This window comes from Neopelma chrysocephalum, unplaced genomic scaffold (assembly GCF_003984885.1).
Source record: "Neopelma chrysocephalum unplaced genomic scaffold, ASM398488v2 Primary Assembly neopelma1_44, whole genome shotgun sequence".
Lineage (NCBI taxonomy): Eukaryota > Metazoa > Chordata > Aves > Passeriformes > Pipridae > Neopelma > Neopelma chrysocephalum.
In genome coordinates this window covers 25,369,931-25,390,574 of record NW_020897703.1, presented here as the reverse complement: position 1 = coordinate 25,390,574, position 20,644 = coordinate 25,369,931, and the positions used below count along the sequence as shown (strand labels likewise).

The window sequence follows — 20,644 nt, the reverse complement described above, 5'->3', positions numbered from 1 at the left end:
TTGTTAAGAAAATGTATATTTTCCTATGTTTACTGTGGGAAGGGAGTACAATTTTTGTGTGTCTTTTAATAAAAATTCTTTCAGGTTAGCTCTCTGCCTCCAAAGGGCACCTGGAAGGATTTAGCTTCTTCTTGAAGAACCCTGCCTTGTTTGCGCAGCCGAGAGCGTGGCTGGAAATGGGTGACAAACAAAGGGTGATGCGGGCACCTCTACTTCTCTGTTTGCAGGAGAAGGCCATCTCCCAAGGAGCAGATTGTAGTGACACCGTCCTTTGCAACAGTTGGCATGGAGACCAGGCAGCTCACCGAGGAGAATGCTGACTTCGCCTCGCGGGACCGCTATCACCAGTCCTCGCTCATCAGCAGAGAGGAATTTGGAGATCGATTCCAGTGAAGGACACACACAAAAAAAAAATCAATCCATTACTTCAAAAAGCATTTAGAAGTGCTAATGGGTGCCGCGGTGCCTTGTGAAATACTTGAATTTATGCATAAAGAATGTGAATAGTTATTTATGTATTTGAAGCTTGTTTGTTTATGCAAACTACAACATTGCTGGGCTTCAAATCTTACCCAAACTGAGGGAAAAATTGGAAATGAAAGGGCCAGTCCAAGGGAGTGATGAGTTTCTGAGGACAAAATGACTGTTTAAAAGAATTCAATTATAAACCCTATTGAGGTCTAAAGACCATTGCCACTATGAAAGCTTACAACACCCCATTTCGGATGTCCTCTGGGTGACTAGGGACACTTTGTGCCTGGGAGTGGTGACCTCGGCAGCAGGACCCAGCACCCCACTCCCAGCTGTGCCACAGATGGATGCAACCTTCCAGGTCAATTCACTTCTCCCCTCGGCATGAACTTCCCTGCTTGTAATACAGTAATTTTCTACCTCAGCATTTCAATTACCAAGGTCTTAGAAAGTACTTTAAGGCATTAGACAATAGGCCAGAATCAGTGGCAAATGCAAGAAGATTATGAAGTGTATTCACAACTGAAATTGCACATTTAAACGCAGTAATGCAGAATAATGACCTCTTCCCTATAACTGTGAAATGATGTCTTAGAAGCTGTTCATAGTGATTTCCCACATGCTTGCTGACATGAAACCTAAGACCTGACAACATAACTGTGCCCATATAGAGCATCTCCTGGCTGAAGGGGTACATGATCCACAAGTGCTTTAACAAAATAAGTTTAGCCTCATCTTTACTTATTTTGCTTAAAGTCCAGCCCACAGTGAGCTCCCACAATGAGCTGTTTCTCCTGCTGCCATGATTTGGGATGTGGGAAGTTCAGCTGAGGGTGCTGCAGAATTTCCAAAACACATCTTAGGGTTGATGGGCAGTGTCTGTGGGGGTTGTGAGATTTTATCTGGACCTCTCATCACTTGCTTCTTTTCCTCAGGGAAAAAACCCTCCACTGAGCGCTGTCCTGCCTACAGGCAGCCATCCTGGCAGGGACCCACACAGGCATGAGCGAGGGTTCTGGGCTGAGGCAAGCTCCAGCAACACACATCACTTGTGTAATATTGTTGTAACTTGGCATTTACAAGGAGAGGGAAATCACTGCCTTTCACTTTGTTTCATCTGATCATTTCAGCCTTTAGATTATTTATTTCTCCTTCTGTGCAATAAAACCTTGAGATGCCAGGAACTCCTCTCTGTTCTTTCTCTGGGCACACTCAATGCCTTTGAGCACCGTTCTGCTTGCCTGTGCTCAGTGCCCTGGTGTTACCGGGGGAGGGGGGGGGGATGCTCCATCCCGTCTCATGGTCTGACCCAGCTGCAGCTTTGGCTCTTCCACTTTTCTCACAGAGGGAAGAACAGGAGGCTTTCTGCTGACATGAGGAAAAGAGCCACCCTGGCGCACTGCAGAAAGCGTACTCATTTTTCAAGGTCACAGATCTTTTACTAAGTGTTTTTAACCTTAATTATCTCAATAGAGGCAAGAAGGAGGTTGTGCTTGTGTGACCAGCTCTGAGTCACCTCACATCAGTCATTCAGTGTTGGAAACACTCTTTCCAGGGCTCCTTCCTTCCATTGCCTTTTGCTGTTGGTTTCCAAAGAGTCTGGATCCGTTGTGTGGATCTGGCTTGGTGTTGAAGCTTGCTCTGGGTTTCCTGGGACCAGTGGTTCCAGGGAGCCTTCCCTGTGCTTGTATCATCCTTGACCTTGGCAGATACTGCTGTTGTGCAGACTTTGAACACTCCTCGTTGCTGATCCGCTGCTGGCAAGCTGCATGGTGCTGAACACATTCCCTGTTACAGTTTCATACCCAACCATAATGCTGTTACTGTAAAATCTAGCATTTCATAAAGTCCAGTCACATGTGTGGTGCTTTTCCTTTCAGGTTGAGGAATGCCCAGCCCTGCATTTCTCTGTAGCTTGACCAAAAGAAAACCCCAGAGCATGACATGAAGGGATTAATGGGCAGAAATTGCTAGGTAACTTCTTTGTTAGCTACTAAACAATTTAATTCCCTTCTTAAAATAAGACATCAGTCAGGAGATAGAGAGGGAGGGTGGGGAAAGGTCCGTGGGCTGTGTACCTCACTCGCTGAGGAGATGCACAGGATGAAACCAGATGACCTGGTGGAGAGTGTTTGCCTCTCCAGTGCTGCAGTCCCTGCACATCCCCAAAACTGGGATGTGATGGGCCAGAAATACAAACAGTGTCTCCCTTGGTCTAGCAGTATTGGGAAGAAACCCTGCAGCTTTACCTTCAGCTGACTAAGTGTGCAGCAGCTGTCCCCTTCTGCCACCGCCATCCAGCAGCTCTTTGCATCTGAGCATCCTCTGGAACAATTTCAGTTGTGTTTGTGGGCTGATGAAGCTTCTGCTGGCAGCTGGAAAAGGCACCGTGCTCTGCTGTGCAGGGGTCCAGTGAGGGAATGTCTGGGGTGCAGGGATGGGTTGTGCCTTGGTATTTCTGGAAAAAGGCGGTGGCAGGGCTGGCATTGGCACCGGATGGCAATTGCTGCTCTTGGGACCTGGCAGCAGAGGAGATGCTCTGCAGAGCACATTGTTCCAGGGGTTTCTGGTCATGGGGCTCCACATGCTGCTGCTGGAGAAACTCTGCCACCTTTCCACTGGCACTACCACCACAGCAGGAACCAGCTCCCTCCACTACCTGGTAAGTACAGGCACTGGTCCTTCCCTCCCCTCGCATCTGCAAGGGAGAAATGCATCACACAGGGCTGATTTCCTCGCTGCCATTACACATTATAACAACTTTCCTGTTTAATACTTGGAAAGGGACATGCTAATCTTTCCTGGGGCATTAACTCTGGCATAGCTAATGGTAAGAGTGGCAGGAAGCCTTGTTTTAGCACCAATAGTCCCGCACCACATTCTGGTTATCACTGGAGACTCTATGAGTTCAGGCCCTATGGGTACGCAGGGCTTTGCACATCAAGGAAGCTTTTCCAGCAAGCAGGAAAGAAAGCAGTTGTACAGCTAAAGATTGTGGTGTCACGTCAAAAGTGGCTGTAGCTTCAGTAGCACTCTAAAAAAGAAAAAAAGGGTGAAGTTAGGGGGGTAGGAGTTTATTAGCTTCATGTATAGTGGCTGAAGGGAAGAAATGTAGGTGGGGATTGCTTCTATGAGTGGTAATGTGCCACTTTCAAGAGCCAAGTTGTGCCTGCACATGCTGAGGCTTTCATGAAGCTTCAGGTTCCCTGAAGGTGAGTTTGGGACCCAGCTCTGAGCATCATATGTCCTGTTATATGTCAAGGTTGCAGCTTTGTTAATGTCATTGTGGAAAGGCTTTCCTGTTTTCTGAGCCACATAACCTTTCTTTCATCTATAATTGTTTTCCTTTGGGTTTGAAATTTGATCTTTTTGTTATTATTATGTAAGAAATTAAAATGTTCTGCAATGGGTCAAGGGGTGAAAACGTGTTTTTGAGGGAGATGTGGATATGGCAGCTCTGTTTTGTTCCTTTTGAAGATTCTAACTGTAAATTGATGACTTTACTTTTGATGGTTTCTTTTGCAGAGCATAGAAGGATAGAAGGCAGTTGAGGATAAATATTTTATTACTTGCCTTGCAGTATTGCCTAGAAGCTCATGCTGCATTTGTGACCCCTCAGCACTAAGCGGGTCCGGAAATCAGAATTTTCTGCCTCAAAAGACTTGCACTACAAATAGTCAGGACTAAGAATGGGCAGAAGAAAAGTGAAGTTTTATTGTGATATTGGCATTAGGAGACAGCTCCTCAGTTGGTATAAATTGTCATCCACCTGGATCTGTGTCCCATTAAGAGTCTGCACAGGGAGAATGAATCATGCTCCTTAAATCCATATCTTAGCTCAAACTGTCTTTTTTTTCTCTCCTCATGGCTTCTCTTGATCAGTTTTGAGTTTCCTTGGATGGTCTGTGTTGTGTGTGGTGGCCAAAATATCACACACCTGCCATGGTCGCTTATTCACAGCAGACAGTTGTGACCACACTGTTGAAGTAGCAAAGAAGGGTGACAAAATATGAAATGATGCTCCTGTGCATGGATGAATTTGGGCAGGGGGTGGCTCTCTGTGCCCCGTGAGCTGATATTCTCTTGCCCATGAGCCTCTGATTTAGACAGACAGAGTTTCTTAAACAGCATCATACTTACACCTGCAAGGTCAGAAGAGTTTTGCTGAAGCACAGGAGCCAGCCTAGGATTCACATTTAGGTTAGCGGGAAACGGAGATTATTTGGATGATTGCCCTTGCCTGGTGAATTTTAAAAAAGGCAATTACAGGAATAAAAGAGAGAAGATTTTGTAGACTACCTATAAATTTGCTAACTCCATACAAAAACGGTATATAATGGACTTGTTATATTCCGCAGTGCTGTGTTGCTGCGACCCAGCTTTGCCGTAGCATCACTTAAACCTAAGACAAGGTGAGACCTCAGCAGTAACAGCCTTAAAAGCTACGGATGAGAGGCTCTAGCAGCAAACTGCAGGCTAAAAATAAATCACTTTAAAACCCGTACGGCACAAGAGAGGCTCCTTCCTTTTCTGCTCCTCCTGGCTTTTTTTTACTGCATAATTTTTATGCTTGTACCCTCATGCTTTTTATGCTCACAGCTGGGATTTGTCCCTCTTGCGCAAGAGTGAGGAGAAGCACGGGTGCTCTCAGAAAGTGAGTGGCCAAGGAGAGCACCTGTAACTTTGTTGGATCCAGGTGTCAAACTTCACTGGGGGCTTCTTTCTGGATTTAACACTCTGAAGTGTTTTGTTCAGCTCTAAAATGTCTGGGTTTTCCTTGATGTGCTTCAAACCAGGGCTGGCTGAAAAGGGTTCTAGAAGAAATAAATCAGAAATTTAGAATTGCTTCTTCCCAGATGGATTTGAACGGCTAATTTATTTATTTTCCCCCCAGAAAGCAAGGGATTTATTTCCAATGACAGGATTCAAAATGCAACATCATTTCAAGTTGTGTATTTTTCTGTGAGGGATGGAGATCACAAGACCCATATCCATCCTGACCTCCAAATGTCAAGTATCTAGAACAAGCTGCTTCCAACAGAGGTACAAGGCAAGCAGTTCTTGTTAAAATAAATCAATAAAATACCATCACCCCCAAAATCTCAAGAAAAATGGTCAGGTATTAAGTGCCTTTTGGATGATTGGTATCCATTAATGGATGGCTTGCGGCATTGAGAGGAGATGGGAAGGTAATTAATTACTCAGTTAGGAACTATTTGTCCACTTCGGAAACTCAGGGCTTTTAATAACAAATTCCAGGAGGAGAAAATATTCACTTTGTACCTTAATTCATCATCAGCTTAAAACTTGTCTGAGGTTTATGAGCCTGATCCAAGTTTTGGACAGATCTGGGATGAGTTTCAAGGGAGCTGCAGGAGTTTCAGGACATTGGCTGGGGCCGCAAAAGGCTCCTATGGAACCAGAGAGAAGGGACTGGTCACTGCAATCCTGACCAAGTGCTACAGAGATGCCTCCTCTGTACAGACTCCTGTGGTTTTTAGTGATTTCAAACCAAAACAATGTAGAACCCATCAAATTCTGTCATGTGCCTCTAACCCATCAATCTGGAGAGTAGAAATCAAGGTGAAACAAAAACACGCTGTGTTTTTCCTCCCCTAAAACAAGGTGATGGATGGGTTTCAATAAATCAATATCAATCATATTTTAGATATAGTTTTGTTAGAGGTTTCCTATGTTGATGAGATTGTTTGTTTTTAACTCCTTTGCTGTGTGTGGAATGTACTGGTTGCTTTCAGGTGGAAGTGTTAAATGAATTTTATACATAATTCTGAGAGATATTTGAGGTCACAGCCTCTTTCAGGAGGATGCTGTAGCATTATTTTACATCAGGCTCTGCCTGGCCCATCTGGCTCCTCAGACATGATTTCATGCATTTAAATCTCCTATTAGTTTGTGCTTTCAAGGAGAGAGGGGAGCAGTGTTGGCCTGGAGCTGTCCCGTAACCAGTATTAGCGGGATATGGCAGTGGAGCGTGCACTCGTGCCACAGGGATAAACAACTCCAGCACCATACAGGGAAAAGGCAAGTGGTGGTGGCCTTCACTGAGCATTCATGCTCCACACATACACCTGCATCCTGCTGCAGCACAGATGCTCCTTCTCGGTCCTCCCAGGAGGGTGTCTAACATGGCACATGGGTGGCAGGATTGGTATCCCATCCACACGACTCTCTGCAGCTCCAATGAATAAAACAATACCCACTTTGGAAAAACAAAAAAAAAGAAGTGAGGTTTTTTTTTTCCTGATGTTTTTATGTGGCTGTTGGAGCTGGAGCTCAAAAATATCAGTCATAAATTGACACCTTCAATTCAGGGATATTCCTTATGAAACCGTGAAGGTAGGAATAAAAGTAAGGTGGCAGGCAAACATAGTAGCTTTAAATTTACAGGCACTACACCTTGGCAAATCAGGCAGCCGTGGGGGAAGGGACTGTATTTGTGAAGTCTGAAACTGCCTGAATATCAGCGTTTCCTTTCCAGGTGCTTGTGAATAATGTGCTGCTTGTGACTGGAACCATGATGGAGAGAGGAGAGAGATTATCTCATGATGGTAAGTACTGGTTTAGGCACATGGGTTCACACTGTGAGGCTTTTGCTGGGGCTGGCAGCAGCCTCACCACTGCTGTGTGCTTCAGAGGCTGCGATGGGCATTCCCTGGCTCAGTGCTGTTTTCCCACTTATATTAAGCTCTGACAGGATGTGGCTGGTTCAAGGGCAGCACAGGGCCCTTTTGCTGGTGTTTTCCAGTGCTGGCTGTGCATACGGGCATAGGGTCCTGCTGGTCACCCCTGTCATGGTTACAAGTGCCCTGTTTGGTTCAGAGATGCAGCGTTGGGGCAGGTCGGGCAGGACAGGCAGGTTTAATGGCACTTTTGGAGAGGACATTGGCTACCTCCTTTCCGCTCTCCCAGAGGGGCTTAATCCAAGTCTTCACTGCTTTTATAGCCAGTAGCATGGCATGGTGGGTTATGCTACAGGTGCACCAAAGGGGCATGGTGAGATGGAGCCATTTAATATGGACATGGGTTGTTCTTTCAGCAGTGTTTGTTTTGCATTTGCCTGCGTCTGCCATTGCTCTTCATGTGCCTGTTGACTGAAACAGCAGGAAGAATTTACTGAGACCTTTTCGGAGAAGCATTTGATACTGTGTTTCCTGCTTGTTGGATTTACATCTTAGAAGGATGCAGTAAGAGCAGGGAGCTGCTAAGTGGCTTAGATGTTGGGGAAGTCTCTTGGGAAGGTGAGGGAAAAGGGATGCGAGCTCTAGGCTTGGTGGTAGGGCTGTAGGCCTTGTGAGTGAGTGGACACAAGAGCATCCATTTCATTTCAGGGCCAGGTTTGGCTTTGGTTTACCCCCTGCAGCCCTGAGGGTATATTGTTGGCCTTAGAGAGGTTTCTGTGCCTCTACTGCCTCAGCTGTGTCGCACAGTTAAAAGGTGTAGGAGAGCGTCAGAAGTGCTGGTTGGCAAGGCTTTCATTCCAGGGACTAACAAAACTTTCTGAAGAATCATATTACTTATGGATATTACTTATTACCTGAGGAACTGGTAGAGGGGAGTCCTGCATTTCACGTGTAAAGATATCCCCAAGTGTTTGAGCTGCTGCTCTGCGCTCCCTGCATCATCTCCCAAAGTATAAAAGTATTTCACAGCTCTTCCCATGAGCTTTAACTCACTCCCATGATGGCATGTTACTTAGTTGCGTATTGGTCTCTCTGTCTTATCAAGAAGGAAGCCTTGTTTTGCACAACCTATTCCATATAGAATGTGTAAATACATTGGCACAGGCTGAAGGAGCCTAAAGATATCTTCTGTGGATCATGCTCCTTGGTGGTGATTGCCTTTGGATTCTGGGTCACTCAGATCACCCCATTTGCCAGGATTGGGATGGTTACTTGTATGCTTAAAGCATAATCATGATTGATTTGTGCTTTGTGTCCCAAACTGACATTGGTTTGACTTGTTCCTTGAGTTTAAGCAAATTTGAAGCAAGATGCCAAAAGCTGTAGCAGACTAGAGAATGGGTTGATAGAGGGATGCTTCAAAGGTGGCCTTTCCCAGGGCTTTCATCCATTATTATTCAAGCACCAGAGTGAGGATTTCTGAGTGTGCTTCATTGTGAAGTGGTGTGGAAAGGTGTGGAAAAAACTGAGCACCAGGGAGCAAGTCCTGTGTCAGGGTAAAGCCAAGGCCATTAACATGCTGGTGTGGGCTCATCAGTGCCACCTCTCGGGTGCAAAGAGGCTTTCAGGAGAGTTTGTGTTCATCATCGTAGGCTTCTGCTTTTGGTGAATGGCGAAGAGGGGAGCTGTGGACCAGACCCCAATTTTGTCCGAGGCTGCAGCTGTCTGGATGCCGTGCGTTGTCGCTTGTAACTCCCCTTTGAAAGGTTGGATTCTGCTTGGCTTGTGGAAATCAAGTCTGATTCTGAACTAGCTCGAGGCCCAGGAACGATTCGAAAGGAGAGGGTGCCCAGGGTGAGTTTGTGTTCCCTGGGGAGGGAGAGCTCAGCGAGTACCCTAAACCTGGCGCATCGGGATGCCGGCGACTTCGGCAAAGCCCAACCCACTGCTCAGTGGCGTGCTCTCTCGCAGAACCAGGAGCATGAAATTATGAAGGGGAATTTCAGAACAATGAAGGGAAATCCTTTGCCTGCCGTACAGCCCGGCCTGGGAAATTCACCACTGCAAGAAGTTGCAGCCTCAAACGCTGCTGCTGAGGCATTTAAAAGGGAGCGGGTCAGCTTCACAAACAAGAAAGGGGTTGAAGTTATTTGGCAAGGACTTGATTTCGATGGGAATTAAGCTTGGGGCTATCGAGCGCGGGAGCGGGGGGGTGGCCGTGCCGGCGCCGGAGGGTGACCGGCCGTGTCCCGCCGGTGCCGCTGCGCGGGTGCGGGACCTGCGCGCTGCCCGCACCGACGCGCGGTACCGGTGTCGCTGCGGCACCTCCTCGGGGGCTGGGGGCGGTGGGCAGGGGAGTCCTGTTCTCCCGGCGCGGCTGGGAGATGCAGCAGGAGAAACAAAGTAAAAGTAAAAAGAAGCATAATTTGAAATATTATTATTGTTGTTATTATTATTATTTTCGTTACCGATGCTGCAGACAGCCGGGCCAGGGAACGGGCGGCCCGAGGGCTGCGCGGGGCGGGAGGGGGCGGCCGCTGGGGGCCGGGCCGGGCCGGGGTGGGGGGGGCCGTGGGGAGCCGGGCCATGCCGAGCCGAGCCGAGCCGCGGCTGGGTGATGTCAGGCTCGAGGAGGAGCCTCCGCCGCCTGCCCTTTTACTTTCGGGCGCCGGCACTTGGCCGCAGGCTGCTGCCGCTGCCGGCCGGGCCCCCCCCTCGCCCCCTCCGCCATGGGCACCCCGCACTTCTAAGGCGCCGCCCCGGGGGGGGGGCAGCGGGAATTCATTAAAAATCGCTATTTGCGTGGTTATTCATTGCCCCGCTCCGGGTATGTGAACAACCACCCCCCTGCCCCCCCCGCCTCCCCTTCCATCCACCCCCAGCGCCATGCCGGCAGCCTGCACCCTGCTGCTGCTGCTGGGCTTGGGGCTGGTCCCGGTCCCACCAGCCGGGTCGCTGCCCCTCGCTTCCCCACGGCGTCTTCCTCCTCCTCCTCCTCTTCCTCCGTCCCGAAACCGTCTCGGCCGCCCTTGCTCGCCTCCCGCCGCGGGACAAGCCGACAGCCCGGGTGAGTGCCCCGCGATGGGGATGGGGATAGGGACGGGATTTCATCCCGGCAGCAGTCGCGGTGCGGCGGAGAGTGCGTGCGGTCCCACACCGCGCGGGTCTCTCGTGGGGTGGGACCCCGTGCACCCTCCGCCGCACCGCGACTGCTGAGCATCCCGGCATCACCCAGAGCTGATTCAGCTGCGAAATGTAACACCAGCACCCCCCCTCCCCCCCCCCAAATCTCTCTCCCTTTTAAATCTTGCCCAGCTCATCGTGCTACAGTCAACTGCTTCAGTGGGTGAAGGTTTGGGATGGGAGTCGTGGGTGGGAATGTGTAAACACGTTGTAGCTGCGTGGACTGACTAGGAAGGTGAGCAGTGGAAACTTCACAGAGGAACTTGGGAAAGGTTTTGGGGCATACCAGGATACTGGCAACACTCTCGACCCACCAAAATGCTTCCCAGCTGGGAAATTGGCGGCTCTTGTAGGTGGCCTTCAGGGTCTGGCTTGCCTTCTGCTTGTCTCCAGACATGCCCTCATCTCACCTTAGGTGCTGACCCACATCCAGGTGTGGGGATAGATGCTATCAACTCTCTATAAATACCCTCTCTCTCTGTGTCTCCTAGAGACTGTCAGATTAGTCATGTATAAAGTCACATTTTTCTTTGCGTGCTACATCTACGGTGTAGTTATCAGGAACAATGATTAGTTTCATGCTTTGCAAATTTTGCTGAATTTGGTTTCAGTACAGGGTAAACCATATTTTTCCCAGAACAAGCTGGGCTCATTTCAAGTGTCACTCAGTAAACTGGCTCACTGAAAAGGACACATAGCTCTAAGGGTGACTAATTCTCAATGAGTTTGGAGAGTGCTGGGTATCTGCAGGTGGTATAAGGAATCCAATATGTCAAATTAGTCCTACGCAGGTTTTAAGTAGGTTTTAGGATTGATCACCTGCCTGGGCTGGACTGTCAAATTTCATCTTTTAATTATCATGTTTTGGTACTTGGAGTTAAGTTTAGTTGCATGGAGTTGTACAATTTCAGGAAATGTGACAAATCTACATTTATAACATTTTAGTTTTCTTCACAAACCCAGGTGTGCCTTTGTAGGATGTATCCACACTAGACAAAATGTACAGTTGAGGATATCAGCTGGAATGTACCCTGCAGTGGATGAGAAAGCTCTTAACTAGCAGTGTTTGTGTGAGAGCATCTTGGTGACTAGGATATTGTCTCGAAATGAAGGAGATTTGGGTCTGTTCCCAGCACAGCCACTTCTTTGTGCTACTCCAACTATCAGTTTGCCCTCCAAACTGGGAGAGAATAATGCTGTCTTACCTGCTACCAATCTTCTGAAAATAAACTCTGCAACTTGCCAGCAAAGTGCTCACCAATTATTCGATGAGAGCTGCACAAATTCCTCGGTGTACAGAAAAAAAATATTTAATTTCATCTCAGCTTTCGATCTGGCATCTTTTCCTGTGACCTTGATGACTCCTGAGAGTCAGCGGAGGAATGCATTTCCTTTGTTAAGAGTCTGAAAAGCTCAACTATCTGTCCACATGCTGGAAAATCCATTTGTCAGGCTACCAGTGTCTGGCTGCCTGGCTCAGTGGTGGAGGCTTTGCTCTGTGCAGCTAGTGCTCAGCAGCTACAGGTGCTCGTGAATTATGTCAACCCCATCCAGAAGGAACGGGGGATGCATCATGAAGGAGTGATAAATAGCCCAGCAGTAGCTCTCTCCCCAGCAAACGGCATCATGAATTACGCTGGGTCCTGACAGCTGCGATTCACTTGCTGTTAGCTCCAGCTCTATGCCTGTCAGTCAAGGGAATTGTTTGGTGTTATGGGGGCAGGCTGGGGAAATCTCCTGAATCACTCTCAGGTTGAGTTGCAGGTGCTTGAGAAATCCCTGTTTGTCTCACCACTGCTCCTGCCCCTCGGAGACATTTTCCACCTTTGAAAACACTTGCTTGAAGCGGGGGGAGCATTTCTTGTGAACCCATCACCCCAGGGCTACGCGGAAATGAAGATTACATCTCCATTTGAGACAGTCTGAGACCGGGAGGCAAAAGCCCTTTCTCAGGCAGGGCTTAGCGAGCAGATGGTGAGGCAGTGGGTGTAGAAATGGGGCTTTTGAGTCTCTCACAAAGCATGAGGCAAGGGAGCAGGGCTGCCCTCAGAGCCTCACTGCCTTCCTGGCCAGCCTGTGCCTCAGTCTGCATCTGCCGCTCTCCCTGCCAGACCCTTGTTGGGCGGAGAGATGAGGACAGATGGCTTTTGCCTGTGTTTAAAATACAGTCTGAACCCAGGGAAAGGAAGACAGGAAAAAAAAAAATAGATGAAGTAGGAAGCAAGAAACCTGGTGGTAGTAAAGTTAAAATATTGTCAAAGCCCTGCATGAAATCCCTCCTGGCAACTACTTCACATGGGTGCCAGTCGAACCAAAGGGCACTCTCTGCTGCCAGCCTTGGGCAGGTGAGAGTTTGGTTACAATCTCTGTCCTCCTGCAGGTCTCTGTATTCCAGGTTTCCCATCTGTGAAATGGTAATAATTCCAGCAACACCACAAGGGCACCAGAGGTGGGACTGAGCCCTGAAAAAGTCCCTATGGCTGGGGTCACCCCTTTTTCTTCAGTGTCCCTTTTCCTGTTACTTCTGACCCACACGGGTGCCCTGCCACTGTGTCCAGCACAGCATGTGGCTGCTGGCAGTGGGCTTGCCCTGAGAAGCTGATCTGTTTTTCTGCCATCTGTGTCTGTCCTTCTGTCCATTCTCCCTCTCTCCCATGCCAACTGTCACTTTTCTTTGCAGCTCCCCTGGTGAAAGCCCCAGAAATAAGGTGTGAAATCACCTGAGAATGAACCATCTTTGCTTGCAGCAGAGATTTAGGCTGGCTGCTGGGAGAAACTTTCCAGCTCTTTTTGAGGGGATGAACAATCTGTATTTATTTATGTATTCTTTAACTTTCTTCTGAAACTTTCTGTGTGAAGAAGAAGCAAATTTAGACATGAGGGATGAAGATGCTGAGAATGCTTGTTTGCAAAAAAGTATGTTGCCTCCAAACCTTCCTCACATTTTGGAGTATGTATTTTGTGGCTCCTAGAGGCAGAAGCCTGGCTCTGCCTGCGGTCACACTGATGCAGAGGAGTATAAGATGCTGCTGTCTGGCTTTGATGCAATTTCAGGTGACCGTGGTGCAGGAATGATGCTTCCTACCCCTGAGGTGCAGGGACAAGGAGGGATCACCTCCTACGCCTCCGCATCACTATCAAAAGGCTGCAGGGATTTCCTGCCTTGGGCATCTTCACTGCTCCTCTATGAGCTGCAAGTGTGTTCGGTTGATGTGCTGTGAACACGAAGTCCCTGGGGTTGTATGGATTTTGCTCTGCTCCTTTGGGGTACATAATTAAAAGCAAAAAAGAAATGAGAAGGAAAAAAAGGTATTTCAGAAAAGGAGGGAGATTAGAGATCATCTTTTCTGCCCGTTTCCCATCCCAAGCCCCAGAAGGTAGCAAGGGTTGTGCACTGACCAGCTGGGTTCACATCAATCTGTGGGACCACTTTGTGCGATATTTAAGTGCTAAATGAATATGGTCTGAGAGATAATTGTGTAACCTGGCTGTCAGGGAGCACATAGTGATGCGTATTGATTTACACCTCGCTGCACAGTGAACGTGCGTGCTAAGCTGTGAGCAGGGCACAGTGGGTAAGGGGAGAGCTGCTGTAGCTAAAGAGGTATTGGGCTCTCCAAGAAGTTTAATTTCCCAGTACCAAACCACCACCACCAGCCTGTGCCTGTTCAGCAGGTGTTTGCAGTGTGTGCTGCTCCAGCAGCTGTCATCACTTTGAAGGGATAATTTAACTTGCTTTAAGTTTTCCTTTTGGCCAGGAGGACGAGGGATATGGGCAGTTTCTGCCGTGTCTGCAGGGGCTGATGCCAGCCTTGCTGGTGCGGGGTAGCCTTCCTCAGCAAATATTCTTTTCAGTATGAAAAGTTGCAGATACTGAGGAATTTAGGGGAGCGTGGGCTTTCTGGGACAACTTGTTTCCTTTACCTGCTCTTACAGATACCAGTTTTTGGGCTGGCAGTCAGAAACTCTCTGCGATTGAACTCCCAGGCTGTTCTATGTGCTCCATCCTCCTTTCTCCCTATCCTGCTTATCTGCAGGGGATATGTCACAGCTGGTGAGGCTGATGGCTCCATCACCATCTCATCTTTCAGAGGTGGCAGAGGATTATGCTCATTTAGCAGAGGGCGTTAGGTTAGAAAGGCTGTTGGTCTTGGTTGTTGTACTGCAAAACAAACGGATGCTGCTGAGACTGGGACTGTGCAACTAAAACATAAAACATAAAACTTGGTAGCATCAGCCTAGTTGTGATGGTTTTAGTGAAGCATTCATCCAAGCTAATAAAACAACTCCAACAGAATAAAGAACTATGTCAATTAACAAGCTAATCAGGGCAGTAAAATCTCTCAGTATAGTGACAGTTTCAGTGCTGTGGTGTAGAGATTAAGACACCACCGACGTCTGTGTTTCCCAGAGACTCTTCTGGAGTCTCTGCTGGAAAGACCTACTGGCTGGCGCTGTGCGTTCCCCATTGATGGGCGCTGTGTACCTTTTCCAAAACAAGTGTAGGTATGGAGTGGCAGGGCTCAGCTGTGGCTCAGCCTGCTGCCTTTTTGCAGCACAGAAATGCTGCCATTCTGCCTCTGTCTGAGCCTTGCCCAGCCCAGCTGCCCCTGACAGGCATGGGGTTCTCCAGGCAGGGCTGCAACCTGTGAAATACCTCCAGAGAAAACAGAGCTGGATGGATCATAGATAGCCAGTGTAAACCCTCGGGATTCTGGATTTCCTTTCCCAAGCAGTTTCAAGAGAGTTTCTATGGTGTGGGGGGTGAGGGGGGGTCTGAGGGGGTCAGGTTGTCTCTGGGCAGACAAATAGCACTGCTTAAATCTGGGCTGATCCACTCAGGTACGCACAGAGCTCTTCTGGAAAGAGTCACGGCCAGATCCTGGCATCCATTCTGGCATCTTTCTGCTGTTGAAATGGTACAGAGAAACTTTGGGGCAGTTGACCAGCCAGAGTGTCAGAAGGTGCTCCAAGCAAATTAAAGGTTGGTTGTTCAAAATATTTCCCTGACAATGTTCGATACAAAATCCATAGTCTGTAGCTTGTGAGCAAGCTTGTCACGAGGCCTGAATACCCCAACCATAGGCCTTATTATTTACATTCAATTGAAGATGTAGGTCATACAATAGGTTTTTTTCTCTTTCCTGAATGGCTGAGCACAGAAGGCAGAATCCAATTTTCAGTGGCAGCAGACCTGATTACAAATTCAAATTTTCATTTCTCTGAGCAGTTTTGTGATATTCGCATTGTAATTTGCTGTTTCTGTAAATACGAGAGGTTCATTTGCTGGGATATTCATCTAGAGGATATGCAAGAGGGCTACAAGCACAGGCATTGTGAAAGAATGAAATCTGTGGGTGTCTATAAGGAGAAAATGGTTTTGTCACATCTGACAACCCTTCCCTCTTACCCTTTTCTGCATACATACAGCTGATTTGTGTTTGTGCACCCATCACCATATATTTTTTAATGCCCAGGTGTTATATATATAACATCCTGCTGCTTCAGCAAGGGGCACAGTTCATGCAGAGTCCGCGTTCATCCTTTCAGGCTGAAATCATTTGCATCAGAGGACAAGGAGAGAACTTTCCCACCCAAAAGGGAAATGATGTTGCATTACTGAGCGACCAGCCCAAGTAATAATATAATCTTAGAAAAATGCAGTTCCCTTGAGTAAAGGAAGCTCTGTAAACTTCAGCTTCTCCAGGCTGTTAGCATAGCTGTTGCCTGTGCTATAGTAACGCTGCTGTCAGACCCAGTCTACTGAAGTGCTCTGGAGAGAACAGGGGGAACAGGGAATAAGAACCAGTTCCTGCTTAAAATGAGGGCCTCTTGTAGGATCTGAATACTGTGAGGTTTATAATACAGATTTTGGCATCTTAGGTCACATCCCTCCTTTGCTGTTAATTTGGTTTTTTATCTCAGCTGTGTGCTGGATAGGGTGATGGCCACCCATGGTCCTGAAGAGCTTGGAGAAGGGGCAGGCAGAGCCAAGGTGAACAGAGGAGGGTAAAATGATGCAAGGTTTCCAATCACTGGCAACAAAAGCCTGGTTGTATAAAACTAGGGGAGAAAGAGGCTCATTTTTAGAGCTGTCAGTGTTTGGGCAAACCCATGGAAGAGAGAGACATTTGAGAAATTTACTCTGTGAACAGTACCTGTGGTTTGTTCTCTTCTGCTTGCCACAGGGTGGGTGGTGTTAGTGTGTACCATGGTTTATTTTCGACTCTATGGGTGCTAAGTGTGTGTGGGTCCCATGGCCAGGGCGTTGACTGAGCCCTTGGTCTGGGTGCAGCAGCTCCCCAAGTCGGACACTCACTAGAGTCTTCTCTAGTAGAGTGCTAGTCTTCACAGAACCTGTAGGAACTTGCTGTCTTGGAGGTTTCTGCCTTCCAGGCTAATTTGTTTCATTGTAGGAGGACAAACAGAACTGTCTCAGGAGCTTCATCTCTTCAGAAACCAATATGAAATGCATGAGGTATAAAAGTATAATTTAAAGAGTGCCTGAAATGCAAAAATGGGGTGTAATATCCTATAGGCTGCTTCTGCTCCCATGCTGCTGCCCCCTGTCCCTCTGTGGCTTTGGATGGAGCAGTTTCCCATTGCCTGTCCTCTGTGCAGGCAGGGCTGTTGAGGAGGATTATATCTGCTTTTGCATCTGCTGTGCCCTTGACTTGGAGTCATTTGATAAATAGTTTTGCAGTTGGTTACTTAAGCATCTCCCAAGCTGCAGTCAGCATCTCAGCTGTGGGCGAGGGAGCATTGCTGCCAAAAGTCAGGATCTGTGTCAAGAGCCTCCTAAGATTTGGCTGTCTTTCCTTAAAACCCCAACTCCTGGAGTTGTCATTACAGGAGAATCACTTAGAGGGGTAGAAAAAGACCTTCTGGCTGTTGAGGTGGTAGATAAAAATGCCTTGGAAACATTAGCTGCAATTCCACGAGTCACACAAGAAGCCCAGGTTGGGTGTATTTAAAAAATACCACTAACTCAAAGCTGATATCCAGAGGCTTTTGAGTTCAGACAGAAGGACTGTTTCAGACACCCCTGCCTGCAGGGCTCTGCCCATGCATCTGCAGGAGGAGAGTGACCCTCTCCATTGTCTTGCTTCCCTAGGAGAAGAGAGGGTATGCAGAGATGTGCAGGGTAACACAGCAGGAACACTGGGTGCAAACCCAGTTGCTTTCTGTCCAGCAGTCCAAATACCCTGTGCAAGCACCTTGACTTTGGTAGATTGACTCTCTGCTGGGAGAAGCAAGCTCCATCTGCCTTTTCACTCTTTACAAGGACATGAAGCTAGAACAACCTCTAGAATTGCTTTCACAGCATCCTGACTGTGGTCTGCCCAATTTAAGCTGTTTGAGGGTGACTGTGTCACTCACAAGGGACCAAATGCTGCAGGTCCTTTCCTTTACCCTCCTGTGTAAGCACCCCATCTTGGACTGCCAGTTTGGTGCTTGGAAAAAGTCCTCTGGAAATGCCATGACCTTTGCAGTTCTTTTGCCAAGGCAAACACGAAGATGTTTGAGGGACCTTTTACACAGTGGTCTGATGACAACAAGGACCTCGCAGCTGAAGTTTGGGAGGAAACACCCTTTTCTTTTTAACTCTGAGCTAATTTAGCTCTGAGATGAAATCAGGAGGAACAGAGTGAGGAGGAATTTTCTATCAGTGGTCTGATAGAAAGGCATGCAAACTGTGCACAAAGGGTTAACTCGGCAGGGTTAGCTGTTGTCCCAGGGGTGCAGCCCAGGCTGGGTTTCCCAGAGGACATCATGTTGCACACACACATTTAGGGCGTTTTTCTCAGCATTTTTCAGCAAGCTGTGATGGCAGAGGTTTTAAAGGCTGTTACGGGATCAGTCTGACCTCTTTCCTCTATAACCAGGCAGACATCATTGTCATTTCTGCTACCAGAACCACCCTTAGATTCCCGCAAGGATCTCCAGACCATGAGAGAAACCCTGTGCAGGCATTTTGGACTGATGGGCAGGGTTCTTTGGTTGCTGGTAGCAAAGGAGGCCTCTTTTTTTCTTGAAGAGCATGCTAAAAGGCACTTCTGCATCTGGAGTGACAAGAGGAATTTAGATCTATAGAGCACAATTATTCACGTCACTGCTTGTTAGGATGCTGGCGTTAACACCCTTCCTCTTGTGGAAAATCTCTTAAGCCCCGAGGACCGATGTGAAACGTCACGCTTTGGTGAACTTTGCTGAAGCAGGGATGAATCACACTAAGTTGAAGATTTGGCTTTAATATGTTATCTGAAAGATACCTTCTGTGATAGCCTAGCAGGAGGGTACTGCTGCCCACCCACCCAAAGCATCAGGATCTATTTTAGGGGGAGGAGAGCAGTTTTTGGAGTATGTGTAAGTTGGGGGGTGGAAGTTGGGGTTTGGATATTTGATGGGTTTTTCATTTGGCCTTGGCTCTGAGTGCTCTATAAAAGCAAAGGGCAGGTCTGGAAGCGATCTCAAGACATCTCCCAAGGGATCTTGAGATGTCTCCCCTTGCAGGATCACCCCAGAAGATATTTATCTAACACATTTTTAAAAATGAGAAGGGTTTCACAGCATCTCTGAATAACCGTCCCATTACAGTTGTGCCATTATAGGTAAGAAAACACTTTCTTATCAGGGAAATTGTAGCAGCTGGTAGTTAAGCCTTCTGCAAAGAAATATCCCAGACAAATGCTGGCTAGGTTTGACCCTGCATAACTTGTAAGGTCTCACAAACTGGCAAGGTAATTTAGCAATCTGGGGGGGAAACGCAAAAGATAATCCTGTCTATTGAACTAATTTCTATCCCTGTGATGGGAATGATTTCCAGGAGTGAAAGCATCCGCAAACTGACTGCACATGATTTGCTTTCCTTGTCAATTGGAATCAAGGACCCTGATTGTGGAGCATAATACTGCTCTTGTAATTCAGCCTTTATCTTTGTGCTGGAGCTGGACATAATTGTATCTGTGTCTGAAGGGACAAGGAGAAGGGTTTTAGTAGCTGGTGCTCACAAAGGCATCTTTAGAAAGCTCCCTACCCCTGGTACAAGCTTGGTAGAGCTTAAATGAAAATACCCCTGAGTAGCTTTAGGCATTTGAACAGTCATCATTGTTTGATTCAGATTTGGTTACAGGGCTAACATCTAAATGTTAATTCTTTTTAGGACATTATCAGCTCTTTCAGCAAATGCAGAATGGGGCTGCAGTATTAGACTGGCAGCCAACCCTGCAGATAAAAGCCTTTTGAAAGGATGTTTCTTAGGAGGGAAACATAATCAGGGTAAGAATAATCAGAATAATCATAAAGATGGTCTTAGGGACATGGAGCAAATATGATGCATGAAGAAAGCCAAATAAGCACCAGGAGGCTTCTGACCTTGGGAATGGGAGTAACAGCAATTTTGTGGTCTCTGAGAACAGTCCACACCATGCAGACAGAGATCCTCATGGTCCTGTCCTGCAAATTGCTGGTACAACTGGAGATCATACGGTGCTGGGTAAACTGTGTCACATGCTGGGTTAAGACTGAAGTTGATGGTCACCTGATGGCATGAACGTGCCAGGGCAGTTGGTGTGAGGTGGCTCTATGCTGAGTAATCTGGGTCGGTGTGTGGGCAGATGGGTTTTGGGCACAGATTTCTGGCCTCTTGGTCCTCTGTGCTGTCTTGCTCAGCACACTGTGCCCATATGCCTCAAGGTAGGATGTGACCTGACCCTGACTCCCCGTGAGTCTTCAGTGACAGCTTGGAGGGTGACAGGCCAGTTCTGCCCTTCTCCGTTACCCACTTCACTGCTGGCCACATCTGAAAGAAGGCGTCTGTTTTTCAGCCTCCCTGAAACACGTGCAGAAAGGCAATGGAAATGGTAAATCCCTTCCCCCTTGGTTTTCAGAAAGGAAATGTGTGACTGCAGAGGCAGTGGGAGAGTGGTGCAGGGTAGCAAGAGTCTGCTCCAGCTGCCCCCAGGCATGCTGTTCCTCTGCATGTCAGTGGTGACAGGTTGGTGAGTGCCAGTGGGGATGGACCTGGCTCATCCCCTGGAAGAAGGAGGTCCGGCGCCATCCTGAGCACTGCCACCTCCGCTTCCGGCGTCAGATTGGTGTGGTGTCATCTAGGAAATGCGATTTAGATCATCATCCTTTTGCAGCAGATGGGGGAAGGGAGGTGGGGGCCCTTATCTCTTCTGGGGATTAATTTCTCTTTAAGCTGCTTTATTTTTTTGCCTATTTGCTCTTTTCTCCATCCCTTCACAAGTCTCACTGTCCCTTGGTGGAACAGTGGGAGCTATGGGAGCATCCAAGGTTCTCACTGTCATGATATCATGCCCTGCATTCCACCTTCAGCTGGGAGG

The 20,644-nt window shown here is 47.8% G+C and overlaps 2 protein-coding genes across 5 annotated transcripts in view; both read left to right on the top strand.

Annotated features, from left to right (window-relative positions):
- SLC12A8 (solute carrier family 12 member 8) overlaps positions 1-405 on the top strand; it is a 50,129-nt gene extending 49,724 nt beyond the window's left edge. Inside the window, exon 15 of one of the 2 annotated variants that reach the window (XR_003533555.1) lies at positions 228-247. Coding sequence is in view for 1 of the 2 variants with exons in the window: in XM_027679027.1 (XP_027534828.1) it covers positions 228-393 (166 nt within the window). In the remaining variant the exon portion in view is untranslated. Of the gene's footprint in view, positions 1-227 lie in introns of both variants that reach the window. The other variant, XM_027679027.1, reaches the window with a different exon arrangement.
- Positions 406-9,828: 9,423 nt separating this feature from the next.
- HEG1 (heart development protein with EGF like domains 1) overlaps positions 9,829-20,644 on the top strand; it is a 55,151-nt gene continuing 44,335 nt past the window's right edge. For all 3 annotated transcript variants that reach the window (XM_027679026.1, XM_027679025.1, XM_027679024.1), the window contains exon 1: positions 9,829-10,179. In XM_027679026.1, the coding sequence (XP_027534827.1) occupies positions 9,999-10,179 (181 nt within the window). In that variant the 5' untranslated portion in view covers positions 9,829-9,998. The remainder of the gene's footprint in view (positions 10,180-20,644) is intronic.